The 25,414-nt window shown below is 36.4% G+C and overlaps 2 protein-coding genes across 2 annotated transcripts; both read right to left on the bottom strand.

The window, feature by feature from the left end:
• Positions 1–8,292: 8,292 nt before the first annotated feature.
• On the bottom strand, positions 8,293–8,802 carry LOC113315470. Its single transcript, XM_026563745.1, has one exon. The coding sequence runs from the start codon at positions 8,800–8,802 to the stop codon at positions 8,293–8,295; it is 510 nt and encodes a 169-aa protein (XP_026419530.1).
• Positions 8,803–9,785: 983 nt separating this feature from the next.
• On the bottom strand, positions 9,786–10,566 carry LOC113315469. The gene is made up of 2 exons (XM_026563744.1): positions 10,449–10,566; positions 9,786–10,336 (listed from the first exon to the last, which is right to left on the bottom strand). The coding sequence occupies exons 1-2, from the start codon at positions 10,564–10,566 to the stop codon at positions 9,786–9,788; spliced, it is 669 nt and encodes a 222-aa protein (XP_026419529.1).
• Between the last annotated feature and the right edge of the window lie 14,848 nt (positions 10,567–25,414).

Below are 25,414 nucleotides of genomic sequence, written 5' to 3'. Positions count from 1 at the left end.
AGGTACAGGCGTGCACAACGACAGGCCGCCGCCATGCATCACCGATCGGTCCCACCAAAATTAACGCCCATGTTTGAGTTCGATCAAGCCAAAGAGGGATGCTTGCGCACCTCTTAAAAACCCTAAAATTTCATCAACGGTCGCAGATTTATGTCGTAAACCATCTCTTCCGTCCAACTTTGACAGCTTGGTCAGACATCCTAGGTTGAAAGCTAGACGACCAATGAAATACCTCGATAATCACTGTCCGTCAGTCTTCCACATGGAGTGATCGGCCAGGAGATGGCTCGCCCGTGCGGCCTCCAAACGATCACTCAAAGATGGTTGGACGTGATGCTATTTTAAGACGCTTAATCCGTGACTTATTCGGTTATGCCTTAAAACATCGATGTTTCGTACATGTTAATTATTTTCGATGCATTACATGCATCGAGCATACACGATATTTCATGAGTATCGATTTCTTAAATGACTTAGTTATTTAACTTAGCACCTATGCTACTTCTTGTGGGTCCCATGATCCACTCATTCGAGACATCAAGCATGTCACAAACTGGGGGATACTTACCGGGGTATTGGTCTGGTGGTTTATAGCGTGCAACGTGCAACACACCATTACGAGAACGTGTCAGGAGGCATGGACGGTTAGAGATGATGGAAGAAGTGGGCAAAGAGGTGATCGTGTCACAATCACCTACACGGCCCCACTACTCTATAACTTCACTCCCTCCACTTCCCACGAGATGAGGGTTGTGCTCATTTTTATAAATAGGTCCTCCTATTTCCAAACAAGACAGACACAGAAACCAAGTGTTTTCATTCGTATCCAGAAAACATCCAGAGCTGATTGCTTACATTATTGCAAGCTAGTTCAACGTTCTGATACAAGTCATAAAAAGCCAACACCTTCACAATCTCAACACATTCTTCGCTTCCCTCCCTAAGATCAACCACATTTCCTTCATTTTGTGACTGAAGCAAGTCTGGAACGCCTATTTCTTTGTTTAGGCCAGAATTGTATAGATTGATATCTCGAATCAAAAAGCACTCCCGTGCAGTGCATTTGTTTAGGGTTTAGATTCATTTCTCATCCACACACACCCAAAATTACCAAAAGCGGCAGAAATAGTTTTCACCCATAAACACTCTTCTTTCTAAACTGATGATATTGTCGCAAATGCTTTTCTCCTCGGCCCTAGTGTCTCTCAAGTGTGTTGTAGCCTGCAGATTAACCAGCTTTTGTTTCTCCTGTTCAATCTCCCTTTTAGCGTCCCCAAAGGATTTTCGGCTCCACTTCCAAAGACCAACTCCAAGAGATTGCAGTCTTTCCAATGTGTCATCCGAAGACCCATTCCATTTATTTAACAAAACAGTTTTGAACTGTGTATGCTCATTCCAATAGAATTCGAACTTGTAATTGGGTTTTCTCTTTGGAGGCTTTCTCATAGTGTTAAGAAGAATGGGAGAATGATCGCTTTCAATTCGAGGAAGATGTAGAACAGCAGCATCAGGAAAAAATAATCTTCATTCGGAGTTGCATAATGCTCGATCTAATCTCTCAAAGATAGGAGTATTTTGAGAAGCATTATTGGACCAAGTAAAGGCCGGTCCTACGTAACCAAGATCTACAATATCCCTTTCTATCACCATGTTCCTAAACTATGCGCAGCTGATGTCCGTGTTGGTTGAACCACCCTGTTTTTCATGTTGGTGCATGAGAGAATTTAAGTCACCAATAATGCACCAAGGATTTTGGATGGCCTTTTTTGTATTATTCATTAGTCTCCAAAAACGGTTCCTTTGAGGATGAGCTGGTGGTCCATAAATACAAAGTAATTCCCATCTCGGAACTGATAATCTTCCTTTAATGATGCAGTGTATGCAATTTATAGACTTGGACACAACTATCAAATCCACGTTATCTTGCCAAAGTAATGCAAGTCCTCCACTCCTACCATTAGCCGCGACAAATTCAAAGTGTCTGAAATTCAGAGAACTACAAACCCGTAAACTATTTGCTTCATTCTACCTGGTTTCGGATAAAAACAGTATACTTAGCTTGCAGCTTCAAATGAACGAGTTTAAAGTTAGTATAGTCGTCTTGTTTCCAAGACCACGACAGTTCCAAGATTGTATTAACATTTTCCTTGCGACTTTTTAGGGCATGTCGCCACAGCCTCATCAGATATACAACAATGTTGCTTAAGAGGTGGATCACATTCCATTGGATCAGGTTGTTTTTTACATCCAGAGTGATGAAAATTTTCCGTAGTTACTGCTTCCCGTGTGTTTCGATCTTGTCTTTTCCATTGTCTCATCTGCTTCATAGTAACTTGATTTGTTTCAGAGTTGTGGATGGATTGAGTGGATGGTTATGGGGGAGTTACAGGTAATATGGTTGTAGCTGGGTTTTTGGGTTGGTTGGTTATTCCTGGAATGTCCGATGTGGTGGGAATACGAGGGGGGAGATGGGTGTAAGGGGTTAATCGGGTTGATAGTTTCCTTGTGGGTGATAGGGACTTTGGTTGGATGGATAATGGTTGGTTTTTTGGTTTGGGTTGTGGGTGAGTGGTTTTGGGTAGGTTTTGATACAGATAAGTAGGTGTGGTCCGGCGATAATATCTCCTCTTAATTTATCCGTTTGATTTTTGACTAGTGTAAATCTCTAGAAATATCACATGATTAGTACCACATATTTGGTTGCGCCGGCGATAATAATCACAGATAGTTATTAGGGTTTGTTTGTGTTTTTTTTTTTTTGGTTCTCTCTAAACAGGCGATGGAGGCGGAGGCATCGTTTGGATGGATGGACGGACTTGTAGTCAAGAGTTAACTTATAATCGTTGATTTTTTGTTTATGTAGAATCCTATAATTGGGGTTATAGGGGATGGGATCTTGGGGGCTTAGATACCATGAGTAGAAGAGCGCTTGAAGCTTCTCATGGGACTTCCGAAGTGGATGCGAATTACATAGAGTGGTATCAAGAGTGGGCTCATCCTTACATGGAAAATTTGGATCCGGAAGCGCAAAGACATTTCAAGAAGGCAGAGAATTCAAAATCAAGGACATCAATGAATGAAGAAGATGATTGGGAGAAGATGGTGGTATGTATACTACTAATTATGTTTGTATATGTTGTTTTTTGAGTTATTTTGTAAAAGGGTCATTACTTTATTACTTAATTAGGGTCTGGGTCGTAAAACATGCATTTGATGCGTTAGGGTCGGAGACTAACCAAAGACCGATAGTAACCTGTTAGATGACTTTCTATAGTTTATATAACCCTGACTATCTGTTGACTAGTATTGACGGTTTGAATATTTGTAAAACATATAGCCTCTGATCCTTTTCCATCTTCTTCTTCCATTTTTTCTTCTAAAGCCCGTTTCAAATCTCGCGTTCTTGTGGGTTCAATAAACTTGTAGGTTCAGTAAACTCGCGTTCATTATGGATAATGGACTTGAGAGTAAATCTCAATTAAGGAAACTCTTTGCTACGAGACAAAGCTAATCAGAGGTTGTCATGGTAGATGTCTATTGCTCTTTTGGTTTTTCAATCAGTGACCCATATGTAAGTTATAAAAGATAATATGAACTTACGAGATAAAGCTAGTGATTTTCATGGATGCAGGCTTCTTTTTCGGATGGAGCTAATGCTGGTTAATCAAAGGTTACACATGGTTTTTAATTCCAGAACATTTGCTCCCTTACATTTTCTCCATCTTTTGACATTTTATAGACATCTCGTATTAAACATTTTAGTGATTTTTTGATTTTGTAGTAGTTGGTTATGATTTAACGTCATTTCATCAGATCATAAGGGTATTTAGATAAACAAGTATAAAGGTCAAAGTTAGTCTACGACCCTAATGCATCAACTGCATGTTCTTGGACCCAGACCCTAATTACGTCGTAAACATACGACCCTTTTACAAAATATCTCTTGTTTTTTTTTTAATTATCTATGAATAATTATAGTATGTGTATTTGATATGAAAAACTAGGTTGAACGAGTTAATTGGGTGGTCAAGCACATGACCCGTATGATTAATTTGGGTGAGAAATTAACGGTCCCTTAACAAAGATTACCCCGGAATCGAGTTAAAGACATAATAATCCCTGAGAAAAGAGGTATATATGCTTATGAAGAGGACCTATCAAGGAGAGGTAAGAGGTCTAGGTCTCCTTATTCTAGTGACGACTCGGATACTCCCTCCGGTGAGCAAGTTCAATCAAAGCAAGTAAAAGGTGGTCGGTCGAGGTGGAGGTAAGAAGGGTGAAAAAGGTGGCCGTGGTCGAGGTGAAAAAGGTGGCCGTGGTCGAGGTGAAAAAGGTGGCCGTGCTGGAACTACTGTTCGAGGTGGACGTGGTGGAGGTAAAAAGACTCCAATTCAAGGTGGCAGTGGAAGAGGTAAAAAAGGTAGAGTTGTACAACAGGTTGTGGAACAGGAGAAAAAAGGACGACGATTTGGATTCGTTTTTGTGCTCGGAATCGGAGGAGGAATCAAGTGAATGGATATTTACTCGCTTTTTAGTATTTTACTTCATGGATTTTTTATTATCTAAGACTTTGTCTATTTACTATTTTCGTTGTTTGGTTATGGATTTGGATGAATAAATTTTTATAACTTTGATGTTAATCTTTCTATTTTTCTAATCTAAGAACAATGAGGAAAAAAATCAACATTAGTGAATTTTTTATGCACTTTCAGCTAGGTCAATGCTTCACATAACCTAGTCGTAAATGCATATAATTGTTTTCAAATAAACTTGCACAGTTTTTCAGTTTGAAACTCCCGAGCGTTACAACCAAAACGGATAAGAAAAGCATCTGTAATATGTTTACGGTTAGGAAATACCTAGAAGTATATTACTTTGGTCACCCAAAAATAAAATGACTCATGATTACGGCTATATATCCAGGATGTGTATCTTACTTACGGTTAGGACTCCAAACCGTAATTCTGCCATAAATTTGTAACTCTAGTTTACGGAATGGTCGACCTTTCTAGTTCATGGCCTTGATATCAGAATGGTTAGGAACTTCATTCGTAATTTGTTTACGGTTGGAGAATACCTAGCCATATATTACTCTGATAACCAAAAAAAGAAAATGGCTCCTAGTTACGGCTATATATCATGTCGTAATTCTGACAATAAGTAACAACTCTTATTTACGGGCACAAATACTAGCTGTAAATCTGACACACCACAAACCCTGTAGGTTTATATTGAATTATGGCCATGTCGACCTAGGGGTGCACATACCCTACCCATACCCGCCAACCCTACACTACCCGCCAGTTTTTTAACCGTATCCTATCCTATCCACTATTTGGCGGGTAGGGTGGCGGGTAAAGATTTTCTTAACCGCCAGTAAACGGGTAGGGTGGCGGGTATAGGCCATATCCTACCCACCCTACCTAGGAGTGCACATACCCTACTCCTACCCGCCAACCCTACCCTACCCGCCAGTTTTTTAACCGTATCCTACCCTATCCATTATTTGGCGGGTAGGGTGGCGGGTAAAGATTTTCTTAACCGCCAGTAAACGGGTAAGGTGGCGGGTATAGGCCATATCCTACCCACCCTACCCGTTGTGCAGCCCTATGTCGACCTATAGATTTGCTAGCCGTAAACACCTATAATTTCCTTTTGTAGCACATCATATCGGCTAGTTTTTTAATTTTGAAAAATATATCCGTTTGAAGACTGATCTATAGAAGGTTCTAGTTGTTCAACCACTTATTTAAACTTGAAATAACTTCACCTCCATATAACCACCCATTCCAAATCAAAATCACACCTTCTACATCAATAATCTCCACCAAAACTCCCACAAACTCAATGCAAGCTACTCAAAGGATAAACTCAACTTTACTTTGGAAGAAGACTTATCTCTTTGCAAAAAATTTGTACTATGCTATCCAAAGAGGGGAGAATAACGAAGGAAAGGTGGTTTAGCCAGTATATCGTATTGGAGTAAGATTTTTGAAATTTTTTGTAGTGAAACAGGTAACTCTAACAACCGCGATGGGGTTGAATTGTATCTTCGGTTTTCAGACATACGCGAAAAAGTGGAAGAATATATGGCTTTACTTTGTATGTACAAGAAACTTCTACTTAGAGGTGAGACTGATGAAGATGTCGTAGCTCGAGCTAAGAAGGAATAGAGAAAATGGAAAGGTTATAATTTCAACCTCAAAGTTCAATTCGCGATTATCAAAGACTTATTGATATATCGAAAGCGCTGTTATTAAAACCATATTTGTTATGGGGATCTATTAAGCATGTAATGGGTTTTATTGTGGTCTAATTAATGAAAGTATTACTAATTTTCTATCGTAGTATGTATTCATGTTGAAATTCAAAATTTCTCAAGTAACAAATTCATTTACGGACGGCAAAAATATGTTAACCCAGCCGTAATACAGACTCAGGTTATTCTGGGAAACATAACATCCATAAGTTCTTCACTTCGCATCCGTCTTTTGCGTCCATGGATGGGAGTTCCTCAGATCCCAACTGTAATTATATATTTACGGTTTTTTTTTTTTTGCTAAGTCAAAATTTTTATTATTGAGAATGGCCAAAAGTTCTTACAAGAATGAAAGAGAAACATAAAGCAAAAAAAATAATTACATAAGTAAATCAAAAGCTATAACAACCTAACTAAATCTATAATACTTCATATTTGCCATTTCTATTTGGATTAAAGAAGGAGGTTTCCCTGTGTGATGCACTACTTCTCCCAAGTTGAGTCTTGCACCTTTTTTTGGCCAATCCATCTGCAGAGAAATTAATTTCTCTGTAGCAATGAGAATATATGATTTCCTGCAACATTCTGCAAGCATTCACCCATCTGGTATGAATAAACCAAAGTATATTACCTTTTTTAAAATCTTCCACAACAGCCTTGGAGTCTGAACTTTTGATAATTTTCTGACAAGCCAATTTTACTACCCATTCAATTGCCCATACCACAGACATGACTTCTGCAATGTAGTTGGTAGCTATTCCAATACCACCTGAAATTTTCCCCAACACACAACAAGTATGATGCCTTGCAATAATTCCAAAACCTGCATTGCCTGGATTTCCAAATGCTGCTCCATCACAACAAAACATTATGTAACCTTCTGCTGGTGCAAACCATTGGCATTTCACAATTAAAATGTACTTTGTATATCTATTTCTGATGTTCAAGAAGTTAAGAATATTTGTATCATAGACTTGGTTCCATTTTGTGCCCTTCATTCTATAACTACCTTCAAACACTAGGTTCATAATTCTACTTTTGAAATGAGACATATTTGGTTGAAAGTTTTCACACATGGGCTTATTTTTCTGAAACCAAAGTTCTCTAATAGTAGAATATGAAGCTGTAGCCCAGATTTCTTATATGATGGAACTTTTATGCTTAGAAGCTATAAAAATATCATCAAAGGAGGAAGGAATTTTAAAGCTAAGAATATTACCTAGCCATTCCCATATATTTGTAATGAACTGACAGTGCCATAGAATGTGCTCCATGCTATCTTGATGATTTTTTCAAATGTAGCATCTTGAAGCTATGGAATAACCTTGACTCATCTTCTTGATATCATCCACATAAACAACTTGTTTCATTTTCCAAATGTTGCTTGAAATAGTGGGGTGTAAGAACCTCTTCCAAATTTTTGTTGGCCACTGAACTGAAGGTTCCTTGTGTCTTATTATATTAACTGCAGAAAAAGTAGAAAAAATCCCCTTCAGATCTCCACACCACACAATGATATCAGCTTCTCCACTCACTGCAGGCAACAAAGTAGGCAAATCATCTTGTATTTCTTCTGGAATCTTCCACATTTGATGAGATAATAATGCTCCAACTTTCATATTCAAATTATCCTTCACATATTATGTATACCCTATTGTTTCAATTAAAGGATGATCACCTATCCACACATCAAACCATACAAAAATCTTGTCACCATTACCAATAATCCACCTAATATCATTCCTCAAATGTTTCCAAGCCCACTTCAAACCAGACCCTACTGATGAGAACTTCCATTTGTTGCACCATTGACCATTTTTGTCTTTATACTTAGCTGCAAAGAAGTTATCCCACTCTTCATCAGAGTTATGCATCTTCCACATTATCTCCATTAACAATGCTTGATTAAGAACTTCAAGTCTTCTTATACCAAGACCTCCTTCATTGATGGGAGTACAGACTTTTTCCATGCTAATATATCATATTTCCTTCTTTCACCATCCCCTGACCATAAAAAATTCCTCATAATCCTTTCAGATTTTGATGATTGTTTTTGGCCATTTATATATTGCCATAGAATATACTGGATAACTGGACAACACTGACTTGATTAATATCAGTATGTCATGAAAAGACAATAACTTTCCTTTCCATCTAGCTAATGTTGTCTGCATCATTTCAACTACTGGCCATATAATTGATGATTTCACTCTTCCTGGCATTAGAATAACACCCAAGTACTTGTTTGGAAAAGATGTAAGATCCATATACAATAGAGTAGATACTTGTTGTTTTCTCTCTGGAGTGAAACCATCTACAAAGCATTTGCTTTTACTTCTATTTATGATCTGACCAGAACTATCTTGATATTGTTTAAGAAAATGAAGAAGATTATTTAAACACCTTTTAGAACCATTTGTGAATATGAAAACATCATCAGCAAACATCAAGTGAATAGGGTGAATACCTTTTCTGTTTACCATTGGCTGCAATTTTTCAGAGTGAACGAATTGAGTTATTCCTCTGCTTAACACTTCTTCCATTAGAATAAATAGAAGGGAGATAATGTATCTCCTTGTTTTAATCCTCTTCCCATTGAAAAGAAACCTCTTAGTCCTCCATTGACCATTACTGACACTCTTGCAGACTCAAATAGTATTTGAAGCCATTGGCACCAAGCAGGAGAAAAACCAAATGGTTGAAGCACTTTAAATAGAAAAGACCAATTCACAGAATCATATGCTTGGGACATGTCCATCTTTAAACCAACATTACCTCGCCTTCTTTTAGTTTTCATTTCATTCACAAGTTCTGAAGCTAGAAGGATTTGCTCATGGATACTTCTTCCTTTGACATATGCAACTTGTTGTGGAGATATGAGCTTTGTAATTAAAGTTCTCATTCTAGATGTAATGATTTTAGTGAAAACTTTAAAACTTACATTGCTTAATCCTATAGGTCTGAATTGACTAGGCTTTTTGGCTCCTTGTGTTTTAGGTAGAAGAACTAAAAAATTTGAATTAAGACCCTTTGGAATAAATTTTCTTCTCCAACAACACTGATAAAATCTTGTTGAATAATATTCCAGCATTTTCTATAAAACATACCTGAGAAACCATCAGGCCCAGGAGCACTTTCTGCATCTATGTCAAAAATTGCTTGTTGAATTTCATCTGTTGTTGGTAATGCTTCCAGCATTTGTTGATCTTCTTCTGTAATAAGTTGAGGTATGACTGACAGAATAGAATCATCTATAATGTTTTCTTGATGCTGAAATTTCTTCTCAAAAATATTGACAAGCACATTTGCAATTTTCTCTTGATCAACTTCCATTTTCATCTTCCACTTCAGTAATGATATTTTGAGACTGCCTAACTTTTATATTAGTATGAAAAAATTGAGTATTAGCTAAACTTTCTTTAACCCATTTGACTCTTGATTTTTGCCTCATCATTGTGTTATAGTGAACTTCTCTTGAATTATATTCATTTTGTGCCTTCACCAAATCACCTAATGCAGTAACATTCTATGGATCACTATCTGAAATAATCATTTTGATTCTTACATCTTCTTCTGCTTCCTTAATTTTTGTTTGTACATCTCCAAAAACATTCCAGTTCCAATCTTTCAATACTTGTTTCAATCTTTTTAGCTTCTGCATATAAACAAAAGCTGGATCACCAGGCATCTGCAATGCCCAATTTTCTGCAACTAAATTCATAAAATCTGAATGTTCAAGCCACATTTTTTGAAATCTAAAGGGAACATTTCTTGGCTTAGGAATATTGACACACCCTCCAAGTAATGGTGAATGATCTGATACAACCCTCAATCCAACTTTATACCCCCAATTTGGAAATTTCTCTAACCATTCCATGTTATAAAGGGATTTATCAAGATGACATAAAATTCTCCTATCTCCATATTGGCAATTAGACCAAGAAAAATCCAAACCATTTTTTGGAGCTTGTAGTAACTGACACTGATCCAAACATTCATTAAAGTCCAACATTGATATTCTGGAAGGAGCTCTAGCACCCACTTTTTCTTCAATTGATAAAATTGTATTGAAATCACCTAATACAATCCCAAGGCTTTTTAAATTCACTAATCATTTGCATTTCAGACCATAAAAATCTTCTTTGTACTACATTAACACTAGCATGAACTCCAGAAATCATGACTTTACCAACTGCCACTGTAATCATTTGACTTGTAATAGAAACCACTGAAGGAGTTGAAATTGAGCTACTCCAAAATAACCAGATATTGCCCTTATGAGAAGAAGTAGTATTGTGAATTGCCATTGACTACATCCCAGGCAGATTCAATTTGTTGCAAAAAGAAGGGGTGCAGTGTACATGTGGTTCTTAAACCCAAAGTAAAGAAAGAGAAAATTGTTTTACTAAAGTTCTAAGTTTTTGTTGGGCCTTAGCTCTTCTAAGACCCCCAAGATTCCAAAAGATAATATTCATGTTGGATTAATGGGGATGTTTGGTCCCCTTTTACCAACATTTCTCCTAAAATTATATTTATTTGTAATTTTTTAGTAGTATCTGCAATGTGTTTGTCAGCTACTACACTTGGACCTGTGTTCTGCTTTGTAGAAGCTCCTCCCTTTTTGGGTGGAAGAACTAGAAGCAATTGAAGACCAAGTGGTAAAAGCAACAGGTTTTGTAGTTACCTTTCCTGAGCCAAAATCCACAAATTTAACTTCACTTCTTTCTAAAGTAGCAACCTCTGCCATTTGATGAGCTGTTTTGGATCCAAATCTGCCACTATTTCTTCTTCAACAATATCATCTTCCTCCTTTTGTTGTTGTGACAAAGTTATAAATATTCCACCGACTAGAGGAATGGATTCTGGAGTTTTCATCAACTTTTGAGAAATAATAATATTACTAATTATTGAATCCCCCTCAACTGATTGATTATTAGGTGTAACAACTTGAACTACTTCTGTAGTGACCTGATTTTCAACTTCAGACCTGTCACATATATCACAAGGAACATTATTGACTTCAGGTACTTGTATAACATTAATTTGTGGAGGATTTTTATCATTTGATTACTGCTTGTTCTTCTCCACTCTGCATTCAGAAATTAGGTGCCCTATAATTCTTCAAGAACTGCAAAACTTTGGACAATCTGGAATTAATATGTCTTGTAAGAAACCCCCATACTTCGTATTTATCCATATTTTGTTAGGAATGGATTGATTAAAATCAATTTCAACAAGCACATTTGCATAATATCCAACTTCACATTTCTCAGTACCTGCATCAATTTTCAATGGAGTACCTATTTCACTAAAAATAGCAAATAAGATATTCTCTTTCCAGAATTCCAAACCTAAACAAGGCAGTCTTACCCACACCAGAGCCTTAGATGTTCTCTGATAAACAGGACGAAAGTTGGAAATACAATTTCTGATTCTTAATACCTGATTTTGAACTTCCCACAATCCTGCTTTAATGTATTGACGATCAACCTCATTATCAAGCTTAATTGTAAAAAAAAAACCTTTTCCCAATGAGTATAACAGCAACATCCAAAAATTTAATCCTCTGTAATTCTAATCTTCCTATTAATGAAAATTTCCATGGATTTAAACCTTCTTCAAACAGATCATCAAGTAAAGTAATAGATGGAACTTTTTTAACAACCTAATCATCAGTAAACCACGAATCAAACCACCTAATCATCAGTAATCATTTAGATTGTATAATTTGAAGGAATTGAAGAACAAATCACCTGAATTCAAGAAAACGAGAGCGCTGAAAACGAGATCCTTGAAGAAAAAAATTCTCCGAGTCAGTCGCCGATTCCAATGTATTTACGGTTGGTTTGACACATTTTTCCAGTCGTAACATGTAAAAAAATTCATATTTTACTCTGATTTTTAAAGGATTTGAATCGATAAAATTGAAGTTGGGAGTTGATTATAAGGTTATCCCGAGTTTTGTGACTAAGGGTTTCATCATTTTTCTTCAAATTTTTTCAAAAAAAAATCACTAAAATCACCATTTTTCCTTCTTCAAAATCAAAATCAAAATCAAGTTTTGATTTCCAAAAGTTTAATCATTTGATTTGTCTAATACATTCACTAATACTAATTAGTTAGCTTAAACAATTTAATTAGCACTTATCATATTAAGGGTAGATTAGGTATTATAAAAATACCAGGATAAGGGGCTCTATGAATTACTATTTCATGACCTTATACATCCCCAAAAAACCCATCCATTTAAAGCCCCAATAATATGGTTCTTTATGTAACGTCTGTAGCCAGTTTTACGGCTGACCGCATTTACTGATGGACGGTTGTGATGTTAACATATCATAGCTTGTGTGATTTGGTGTATTTGTCTCGGGTGCAACTTTTATAAACCGACATTTATCATGGATGCTATTGGGGTGTTGGATTACTGGGAGGGTGTCGAAACATATCTATACTTACAAAACAAGAGTGTTTAACATGTTATGTAACGGTTGAGATATATTCATTCTTTTAACTGGGGGCTAGGATCTTCCTTCCCTTTCTCGGTTTGATCAGGTATTTACGCATCCAACGACTGTAATTGGTGGTAGGATTTAGTGAACTTCTTAGACATTTTATTTCTCCCACTTAACTGCATCTAATTCCCCTTCTCCCATTTAACTGCATCTAATTCCCTTCTCCTACTTAACTGTATTTAATTCCCCTTTCCAATTTGTTAAACCCTCTTTCTTATAAAATGCAAAAGAGAAATCGAATGGGTTCTCATATTCATTTAATTTAATGTTACAAACCTAGATTTGATTTATCTCCAATATTATCTTTTGTAACACCTCTTAGTATCTCGTGCATCATTTAAACGGCAGTATCGGAAACTTCACTTGAATTGTTATCAAGAGTCTGAAAGTTATATTTTTTATGATGTTTTTCATAGAACCCATTCAAAGTTCCCTTTGAATTAGATTTCGTCTGATCATCAGTAGTAGTAGAAGAAGGTTTTTCATTCTCTTTTGATGTTTTTAGGCAGATTACCTTCATCATAATTTGTTTCAGATGTGATTGAACAATGAAAATGTGGGGGTACCAACATACACCACCAATTTTTTCTTAGGAAACTTGTATGGATCTCAATCAGGAATTATATGAAAAGTTTATATCTCTTTCTCTCACAATCAATATGTAAACGGAGACAAGTCCGTAAACCTGATTATACCGTGATATTACTTGGACGATTCCAAAGATCAATATCCAAGATCAATCAAGTCATGTCCAACAATAGTGTGGACTATCTACTTTGATTGATTTACGTACAACCTGTGATATCTCAATTATAAAGATAATCAATATAATACGGAAAAAGAAATAACACAGACGCCGAAATTTTTGTTAACGAGGAAACCGCAAATGCAGGAAAACCCCGGGACCTAGTCCATGTTTAAACACCAAACTGTATTAAGCCGCTACAATAGCACATTAGCTAAAGCATATCCTTTTCCAGAGGATATGCTTTAATTGCTGGCAATTAAAACATATATATTTGAAAATCATAATTAAATATTTTTCAAAATTTCGGTTTAGGATCACCTTGAGCATTAAGAAATATCTTTGAACAATTAATGATGAGTTATCCACATGTTCAAATAATGTCGACATCTAGAAGTTTCCTATTTTAGCAAACCCTAATTCCAGAATCACATAAAACATAAAGAAATATGTGAATATTGGAAACTCAGTTTTACTCTTGGGACCGGTTATACCATGACTCACAATATACGTTGTGACCGGTTATACCATGCTTACCAGTCTATAGGTTGTGACATGTTACACCTTGCTTCCCAAAGTAGTTTGTGATCAATTACACTATGCTTCCCAATGTAGGTTGTGATCAGTTACACCTTGCTTCCAAAAACTAGTTAGGATCGGTTACACGTTCTCATACAATATAGGCTATGACCGGTTACACCTTTGTTCTCAACATAAGTTAAGATCAGTTCTACCTTGTCATCTTGCACTGGTCATCCAAATATTATTCAATGAAGAACCGGACCAACACACTTATGATTTCCCTTTCGATTATGAAATAAGTTCATACATCTACTTCCTTAAACCAATGTAATAATACATGGTTTCCTATGATGAAATCACACCCATATCCCACACTGTTAGAGCATTGCTCGGTCGAACTCGCATGTGTTTCTATCTCAAGCATGTTTGTCAATGTTAGTGATCAAAACTATAAGTCTTGATTTCTAGTCAAATATAGCTAAGTCTCGGACTAGGATAGAAAGTGTAGTTGATCTCAAGGACTTCATGGAGATTCATCATACAAGAAGAAGAACTACTCAAGGAACCGGTGGAACTTCTCGACAAAAAGGTATGTGAAGACTTGAACTTATTTGTCACTCAAAAGTCTATCTACTCTATCTCCTACTTCTTGAGACAAAAAGTCGTATGTTATATATAAACTTAGATTATACACATTTGGTATTTCGAGACGAGTATACCTCTCCTATCTATATCTCGAAATATGTGTTGGTAAGCATTTCGCTTCGACTATGTTTATCTTTACCTAGTGACGAAAGTCACGATATGTTTCAATCACTTTGACGAGAAATGGTGTAACAACTACATAACGTCCTCTAAGAATGTTTCAATGGTTGGAATGAGAGTTTAGATTACATAACCAATGATGGACATAAGTATTGTTGTGGAAACACATATGTGCATAAGTCTTATCCCTTGAACAAAAGTTTTCGAACTTTGTTGGTCAAGAGAAACCGGAAGAATGGCTTGTTGCCAAGTCCGCGAACTTCCGAACTTCTCATCCCCATAAATTTTGATGTAGTTGACAAACTAGTTGCGTGAGTACCAGTCCCCAAACCGGCGGAAAGTCTTTGCCGATATTTTCTGCTGGAGTTTGTAAACTCTGCCCGGTTGCTTTAGTCCGCGAACCTAGTGTGCGAACTTAAGAAGGTTATATATCTGAAGATGATTTCTGAACTTAAACTTATAAAGACCAAGGAATGCAATTTGCAAACCGTGGCTATAAAGTTCATGAACCGATTCGAGTGAATCATTATTGCTTCAATTGTGTCTTGTATAGTACATAAGATTTCCTTGCAATTGAAAAACCCTCTAACTAGTTCATTTGAGTCATTTGAACTAGTTACGGTGAAGAATAATATGGTTGGTATGAAATGCTCTTATGGCTGACCTTTTGGTTAACTATAGTTGAAACAACAATGTACGCGTTTGGGTACGGTTAACAAACCTAGAAGCGTGCATTTCATTTGTGTATAACAAGCTAAGTTTTCGATCTAACGGTTGAGAAATATTAGCTTGAATCTAAATCAGGTTTTCATCTAACGGTGGATATTGTTTGCTTTGTGACCAGGCGAAACCCTGATTTAAAAGACTATATAAGGGGATATCTAGAAACTCTGCAAAACTAATCCCCACAACTCACGTGTGATACTAGTTTGCCTGCTAGAGTCGTTACTCCTTTAACCTTTGGTTTTCTTCTTCTAAAACCAAGTTAACGACTTAAAGACTTCATTGGGATTGTGAAGCCAGACCGATACTACTTTTATCGTAGTTGTGTGATCTAATCTTGCATCTCCTATCGTACGAGTATAATCAGATTGATTATCTTGAGATTAATATCTCCGATAGGCAAGATATAAAAAGTAGTCACAAACATCTTCGTCTCATTGTTTGTGATTCCGCAATATCTTGTTTCGCTACCATACGATTAAGATTGTTGTGAGGTGATTGATTTATCTAGGCCGTTCTTCGGGAATATAAGACCGGATTATTAATTGGTTCCTGTTCACCTTGATTATTATCAAAAGACGGAACAAAAACTTTAGGGTTTATTTGTGGGAGACAGATTGATCCTTTGATAGACTTGTCTGTGTGAGACAGATTTGCTTATTGTCAAAGCCTGCGATTTTGGGTCGTAGCAACTCTTAGTTGTGGGTGATATCAGCTAAGGGAATCAAGTGCGCAGTATCCTGCTGGGATCAGAGGAGTAGGGGTTACAACTATACCTTGGATCAGTGGGAGACTGATTGGGGTTCAACTACAGTCAAGTCCGAAGTTAACTTAGAGTAGGCTAGTGTCTGTAGCGGCTTAATACAGTGTGTGTTCAATATGGACTAGGTCCTGGGGTTTTTCTGCATTTGCGGTTTCCTCGTTAAATTTTTTTTGGTGTTTGTGTTATTTCGCTTTCCGTACTATATTGTTTTATCTTTATAATTGAAATAATACAGGTTGTGCGTTAGATCATCAATTAGAGTAATCCAACCTTTGGTTGTTGATTGATCCTTGGATATTGGTCTTTGGTACCATCCAAGTTATTTCTTGTGTTTGATTAAAGACTCGCTGATTTCTATTAGCTCGAGTAAATCAAAACAAGAGAGAGATATAAACTCGTTGATATACTTTTAATTGATTGAGCCTTGTTGGTTCTCTTAAAAGTATATTCGAGTTTTTCCATACAGATTGATAAGCGAAATATTGGGTGGTGTTGTTAGACCCCCGCTTTTTCACACACATAATCAAGTAACGAAATACATATATTATGTTGATGCTGGATTTACGAAGTTCAAAAGATAAGTGTTATACTTCGTAATTCAATGTAATTTCTTGATAATTTGATCATAATGCTATGACCAAGTCTAATCATTAGAATGTCATAAATATCGATTCGCATGTTATGTTTTCAATATAAAGCGGCTTGAAAGATACATTATATATGGAAATAAGTCAATCCAGCATTACTAACCTCAAGTGGAAGGATGATGTCTTCGTTGCAGTCATTTCTTCTTCACATTCTTCAGGTCTTCAGAGTAATACTTGTAAGTCTCAACATTCTTATACTTTCTAGTCTAACCTAAACGAAGTTGACTCTAATAATTAATCAAGGTACTCTAGATGAGTTTTGATACTAAAATATGACAACCAAACTTGACATACCAACGCTTGGTGGGTTCAACCGCGCTATGCTCTAACAATCTCCCTAATTGTCAATTTTAGTGACAAAACTCTATTACATATGGAGATAAACAAATTACAAAATAACTCATTCTTCATACGCTTGATTCCAAGTTTCAACAACACAATATCCTGCATATATTCAAAAAATAAATGCCGTTGTATATATTTGAATAACAAAAGCTTTATTCACCCTATAGGAAAGCTAGGTAAATATTCAATCCAAACATTTTTGTTATTCCCCTTTTGTAGTATGAAATACTACACAACAAGATGATATGTTTCTCCCCCTTAGTCTATGATTTACTCTTTCGTTAGATATAATGTCTTAAGCACGTATATCCATTCCTAGTGATTATAAATCAGTTGTTTACTCCATATCTCCCCCTTTCTGTTACAAAAATGACAAAGAAACGAAGAAACAAAAGGGAAAACTGAAAGGATCTTACAAATCCATAATACTTGTATAACCTATGAGAGTTAAGCACGAAAGTTTCACATGCCATTTTAGGTAACCAATACTAAAACCGAAACTACAAAGATAATCTTGTTTTAGTATATTATCAAGGAAACATAAATCAACTAAGATAACTTAGTTCTTAGCAGAACCTATTGTGTATGTACAATCACTTATTTCGATAAGACATAAATAGAGATCAGAATTAACTTAATTTATCTTATCAGGTTCTAATAATTCATAAAATAACTTAGACCTTCCTTTAGACAATACAAACACTAGGTTAGTTAACTAATTTTTCTTGTCAATGACTTCGATTAGACTTGAATAACAAAATCTTACATTTGATAAGCCTAAACTAAGATCATAATTAACTTAGTTTTTCTCATCCGGAATAAAAATGGACTAAACAAATGATCCTGTATTTTTGTTAAGCAAAAACAATAGATATAAGTCAAATCATTGAATTGTCATAGTTTTTCTCAACCGGAAGCAACTGAAAAAAAAGAAAACCCAATGGAAACACAACAATTGCACCGAATTTCGTTAAGAAAAATAATTGATACCAAATGTTGTAATATTGAAATTGGTAGTAAAAGTTCGTTGCTCGGACTTGTAAAGATTTAAAAATAAAAATATATACACAATATTTGTCACAATGGGCGAGAGGTACTGGGACTAGGATTCCGCCAATTTCATTTCTTAAGGTTCAAATAATAATTATTTTATCAATAATAGCTCGAAAAATATATTAAATATATCGACTCTAATTTATTGCCAAGATTGATCCTCAAAATATTAGGTGTAAATATTAAGCATGAGACATCAAATCATCTAAGCTAAGCATGACCCATCAAATCAAATCACAACTAATTAATTTAAATCATATTTTCAATTAAAATTTATGCAAAAGTCATGAAAAGAATTAAATATAATTACCCAAGTGTGAAATAAGGCTTCCTCCTTCATCCCAGTATTGGGGTTTAGCTATTCATATCAAACACACACTCAAAATAATAATTCAAGCTCACAAGGTGTTCAAAAGATTGAAAAAGGATAAAACAGTGTATCTACGACCCACGCTGAGCGAAAACAACGACAATACTTTGATGCTGTAAAAAACGACACAAGCCTACTGCTGTTGGTGCTGCTGAAAATAAGACTGTCCCGGATAGTCTGTTCTTCGTGTTCTTCAAGCTCTTTACTGGCAGCAGCAGCAGCAAAACCCGTTCCTGGATATCGATTGTTTCTGCTCCTCAGAGGCTCTGCTCGACCCCCAACTCTCGACAGCCTCTTCCCAATGATCGATACTTGTATTTATAGTGTTTTGGAGCAAGAAATCCTAACATCAATGCGTATAATTTCCCATTAATCCTCTAATTGCTCGCTGCCCAGAAATAGGAATAATTACCAAATTTAGATTCTCCACACGTTAACTCACTCCCTGTACGCTCCTAATCAGCTTCTCCACGCCTCAAAAGCTTTCCCGCGCCTCCACATCACTCCATGCATAGCAGAAACACGATTGAGCTCGTGTTCAGTTCACGTTGCTATGTTTTGAGCTCGTGAATTAAAATGAGCTTTCCAGCCAATGTCGATCAAATTCGATGCCCAAAATGTCTTCCCTATGTCATATCACATCTTTATGCCAATTTTCAGCGATTGAATCGCATTCCAACTTCTTCATTTGCTCGATCAAACATCATGCAGAATTGTTCTTCGTTTCCCGCCAATTTTCAGTTTTCAAACGAAGAAGAAAGGGTGTCCCCCTATCCTGAACTGGGGTGCGAATAGCAGCTGCCTTGGGGTGACCTGGGGGTGCCCCTTAGTAATTAGGTTACCCCTTATCCAAAAGCGAGAATCCGAATAACACCTGTCCTCCGGGTGCCAAAATCAACTTTTCGAGCCGAATTTTCCAAAAATATTTATTTCCAAAAAATACCTACAAATACATAAAATAACAAAATTAGTACAAAATCGAGTGCCAACAATATATAGTATTGAGATCAAATTAGACACAAAAATGTGTCTATCAAATACCCCAAAACTTATTATTTGCTAGTCCTCGAGCAAAATTTATTCTTGAAAAGTGACCGAGTTAATCTCGGGTGGGTTTATCAGAGGTGTACCCACAAAAACCAATACTCCAGACCCTAGCTATCTATGCAGAACCTTGGAAAGCACTAAAGAACCTCCTTGGTTGGCATACAATTATTGACTCTAAGAGGAAGAACCCTGATGCGAAATTCCAATTGTTGTACACGAGTTTGCACTCAAGCATACTAAAATTCATATAAGTGACATAGCTCTACTAAGATAGTTTCACAATGGACATCATACTCGGAGTCAGACTAATCACATGAAAAGATTAAGAAGATGGAAAAAGAAAAATGTAGATGGTTGAAAAGTGAACGGTGTTTTCCATATCTGTCTGAAGGCCTCTGCCAAGATGAACCTAACCTAAATGACTGAGATACCGGTCTGACTAATATTAACACACTGGCATATACAAGGGAACCAGTGGTCAATAACTTAAATCTAGATCAACAAACTGGCAAATACAAGGGAACCAGCAGTTGACTACACATAACAATAACCATTTTTTTTTTAACTTAACGGCATGAATAGATCTTTTTGATCCAAGCGCATGCTTCTTGTCAGAAGATTACACGATAGTTCCCACGGGTCCTGCATTCCACGCTTGCTTAGGCGACGGAAACAGGGAGAACACACGCATATTGCTATCCAAGTGTTAATACTTATTCCGATTGGTCTAACTGGTCCGGTCTTTTTTTTTTTTTTTTTTGATAACTCAGTCACTCTATTTCACCCTAGCAAAGGTAACAAGTTGAATCGTGTGCCCCACCAAATCACTTGAAATAAAAGAAAACTAAAAATAGAAAGTGAAAAGGACTCGACGAGATATGGCGAAACTATCATGTTATTTCTAACACCTGAGCTCTGTGCTTTTATGAATAGACTCTATAGATGTTTCCATCTAGTCAGATTGGTTCCTCAACTCCTAAAACAAAAATGTTTCCATCCACTTAGATTGGTTAGTGCTATCCTTAATAGGCGTAAATTTCTAGGCTCTGGAGTTTATTTATTGCAACTTAAAACTAACAAAAAGATTCTTCCCCACTCCCAAACTTAAATCTAACATTGTCCTCAATGTTCTAAAGATAAAATTAAAAGCATGAACAAGGAGAAATTGTTATCACTTGAAGAAAAAGAGTTAAGGAAAGATATTACCATGTTGCATGAGATTGGGTTACCTCCCAAGAAGTGCTAAGTTTAAAGTCTTCAGCCAGACTTAGAAAAGGATTGGTCAACTCGAACCATAAAGTAACAGTCGAAATAACTGTGGGTCTTCAAAACAAAAAAGAGTTGACCATAGGAAACTGCAGTGAACCAAGAAAATGGACAAGAAAAGCATGCCCTTACCTAGTTTCCTGAAAACTATCGCTAATTGCGGTTCAGGTTCAGGTTCTATGAAAGGGTCTAAATAGAATATTTTCATTGGCTGCGTTTCTTCATAGGTTGGATCCAAATTATTAGGTCCTAGAGTCTGGAAAAACTCAAATAAGAACTTGGAATCACAAAGTAATAACCTAAATAATTGCGGATCCTCTAAGTCAATCATATATGAGTTACAAAATTGACCACAATGAGAATAGTGGTCATTCTTAAGCAAATGTGTCGATCCTAATTTCCTAAGGCATTTAGGTTTAGTCTCACAACTTAATATTCGACACATTTGGAATATAAACGTTCCCACAGTTGTAAGAAAACTATTTGGTGGGAAAACAAAGTCAATTTGGGGATCATAGCCTGGGCAAACCAGAGGATGGGTTTCTAACGACTGAACTTCTTCCTGGATATCATTAGGTTCAGGAAAACGAGTATGAAGGTAATCTTGTAAAATTGTCGAGGCAGAGATATCAAGTCCTAAGTGAAGGGACTTTCTGAGAGTTAAAGGTAAGGCACTATGAAGGTGATAATCACCCCCAAACTTAGAGTTTTTAGTGTCTCTAGATATACTAGTAACAATCTCCCTAATTTCTGGATCATTAGATTCTTGAAAATGGTCAATTGATTCTTCTAATTTATTATCAGGTAGTGCATCTTTACTCATCTCTACGGGTCTATCTTCTTCTTCCAAGATTATTGTTTCTAAGTCGCTAGACTCTAAAACAGTATTTTCGAAATGAACCCGTTCCTCTAAACCACTATCGGCTTCGTAATCATCGTCTAAAACGGGGGTATTTCTAGTCAAATCCTCGTCCTTTTGAATAGGTAAATAATTATTAAAATTATTTGGATTTGAACTAGAAATATCATTATAATCATCATCACCATCCTCCTCATCATCATCATCACAATATAATTTTTGATATTCACGAATTCTCAAGCTTTGTTCCCAACTACATGGTCTATGTTTATAATATTTCTCATAGATCGTTAGAGGTGATTCCTCAATAAAAGTTTGAGTATCCATATATCGCTGCCCATGCATATATTCACCAAGAGTCATTTCCGAAGACGTCTCTTGATAACGAGAATTTCTAGACATATATTCTCGCAACGTCATCTCAGGTGGCGTCTCCTCAAAAGGATTCATCACTGAAGAAATATAAACTACAGAGGGATTCTATACAATCACAAACAAGGCCGACTCGACTCCACCAAAGCAAACCTAAAGATTTCTAGCAAAAAAAAAGCATGATGGCTCCACTTAGATTGTTTTCTAGACCAGCTTCTATTCCTTCGAAAAAGAATTCGTTACAATTTGAGCAAACCCCTCTGGAATCAATCCGAGTCAAAGTAAGTTGAATTGAGGCGAGGGAAGATCAGTGGAGCTTTGATACCCAAGGCCTCACCGCTATCACAAGGCGGCGCAGTCACTCATTCAACTCACAGAAACCATCATGAAATTTGGAGTGTGCTTAAAGAGCAACCAATATTTTTCGAACGAGTTTCCTATTAAGCTCGTTACCCTATCAGTCTCGTTCTATTCCAAATTTTAAGCTTGGGTTCGCGTTAGGTTTCGTTTTCCTAAGGTGGGCAAGAAGGGAGCGGTGATGAAATCCAAACCCTTATCTTGTATTGGCCAGGCCTTTCCATTTACTAGGAAAATAAAGACAGTCTGGTTCGTCCTCAAACAATTATCACCTTAAAGCAGACAGTAACCCGCTTGCAGGAGATTCGCGGGTGTTTCGATTGGACTTACCTCCCGTACCAGACGGGCGATGAACCGTTGTCGTCGACTCGGGCCACGACTCCTATGCCGTGTGCGAACCCGAGGGGCCGAGACGATATAGTAATCGTCGTCCTTCCCTGCACACAGTTTATATAATTTTTTATTTTTATTTTTTGTGTTTAATAATACCCTTCCGTAGGGTTAAAAAAAATAAAGTCCAATTGTTTAAAGTCCAAAGTCCAAAATAAATAAATAAAAAAATTACAGTTTTCCTCACACACTCTAAAAAAATTAAAAATTAAATCCTAAAATTGTCTTTTTTTCTTCTCTTTTCGCTTTTCGCTTTAAGCTTTTTCCTCTCCAAGTCCTTAGTGCTCCACTTCGAACCTGTAAATCAAAGAAAAAAGACAAAGTAGAAAGGAACAAATAATAAAAAAATAATAAAAATAAACCTATATACAAGTCCGCGTCGGCGGCGCCATTTTGTTGTAGTTTTGAAAGTGGTAGTAAAAGTTCGTTGCTCGGACTTGTAAAGATTTAAAAATAAAAATATATACACAATATTTTTCACAATGGGCGAGAGGTACTGGGACTAGGATTCCGCCAATTTCATTTCTTAAGGTTCAAATAATAATTCTTTTATCAATAATAGCTCGAAAAATATATTAAATATATCGACTCTAATTTATTGCCAAGATTGATCCTCAAAATATTAGGTGTAAATGTTAAGCATGGGACATCAAATCATCTAATCTAAGCATGACCCATCAAATAAAATCACAACTAATTAATTTAAATCATATTTTCAATTAAAATTAATGCAAAAGTCATGAAAAGAATTAAATATAATTACCCAAGTGTGAAATAAGGCTTCCTCCTTCATCCCAGTATTGGGGTTTAACTATTCATATCAAACACACACTCAAAATAATAATTCAAGCTCACAGGGTGTTCAAAAGATTGAAAAAGGATAAAACAGTGGATCTACGACCCACGCTGAGCGTCCATAAAAAAACGACAATACTTTGATGCTGTAAACAACAACACAAGCCTATTGCTGTTGGTGCTGCTGAAAATAAGACTGTCCTGGATAGTCTCTTCTTCGTGTTCTTCAAGCTCTTTAATGGCAGCAGCAGCAGCAGAACCCGTTCCTGGATATCGATTGTTTCTGCTCCTCAGAGGCTCTGATCGACCCCCAACTCTCGACAGCCTCTTCCCAATGATCGATACTTGTATTTATAGTGTTTTGGAGCACGAAATCCTAACATCAATGCGTATAATTTCCCATTAATCCTCTAATTGCTCGCTGCCCAGAAATAGGAATAATTACCAAATTTAGATTCTCCACACGTTAACTCACTCCCTGTACGCTCCTAATCAGCTTCTCCACGCCTCAGAAGCTTTCCCGCGCCTCCACATCACTCCATGCATAGCAGAAACACGATTGAGCTCGTGTTCAGTTCACGTTGCTCTGTTTTGAGCTCGTGAATTAAAATGAGCTTTCCAGCCAATGTCGATCATATTCGATGCCCAAAATGTCTTCCCTATGTCATATCACATCTTTATGCCAATTTTCAGCGATTGAATCGCATTCCAACTTCTTCATTTTCTCGATCAAACATCATGCAGAACTGTTCTTCGTTTCCCTCCAATTTTCAATTTTCAAACGAAGAAGAAAGGGTGTCCCCCTATCCTGAACTGGGGTGCGAATAGCAGCTGCCTTGGGGTGACCTGGGGGTGCCCCTTAGTAATTTGGTTACCCCTTATCCAAAAGCGAGATTCCGAATAATACCTGTCCTCCGGGTGCCAAAATCAACTTTTCGAGCCGAATTTTCCAAAAAATACCTACAAATACATAAAATAACAAAATTAGTACAAAATCGAGTGCCAACAATATATAGTATTGAGATCAAATTAGATACAAAAATGTGTCTATCACCAAACAATAAAGAAGATGCCAAATCAATAAGTCAATAAAATTGACATAGTTTTTCTCAACCAGAAACAACTGAATCGCAGTAATCAATCCATACAACATAACGGGAAATAATAATTATACCGAAATTTTGTTAAGAAAAAGAAAAATATATGCAATGAAATCATTCTTTTCTTAAATAGAAAAAACGATTAACTAACAAAGAATCGTTACATCGATTTCCGTAGCCACTTCTCCCAGAAAGATATATTATTTAAGCACCAGTTCAATAAGAATTCTCCCCATGTTCGTTGTCATCCTATCGTAAGAACAAAAGAACAACAACAAGAGCAACCTTTACCAGAGAAAGGTTGAATCGGTTTTAACTGTTGCATGCCCAAAACTCACATGTTATGCTAAACACAACTTATGTAAACATAATTTGATATCAACATCATTATGACTTTCACACATGAGTTTTAATCATATCTCCTTATGATGCTTTGATAAAGCCTACCTAAAAAGGATAAAAATTAATCTCGCTAAATCAAAAATCCACACAAACCATAAGGGATAACCCAATATGAGATC

The sequence above is a fragment of the Papaver somniferum genome, chromosome 10 (assembly GCF_003573695.1).
Source record: "Papaver somniferum cultivar HN1 chromosome 10, ASM357369v1, whole genome shotgun sequence".
Taxonomy (NCBI): domain Eukaryota; kingdom Viridiplantae; phylum Streptophyta; class Magnoliopsida; order Ranunculales; family Papaveraceae; genus Papaver; species Papaver somniferum.
The sequence above is the reverse complement of the archived record's forward strand: the minus strand, read 5'-3'. Positions and strand labels throughout refer to the sequence as shown.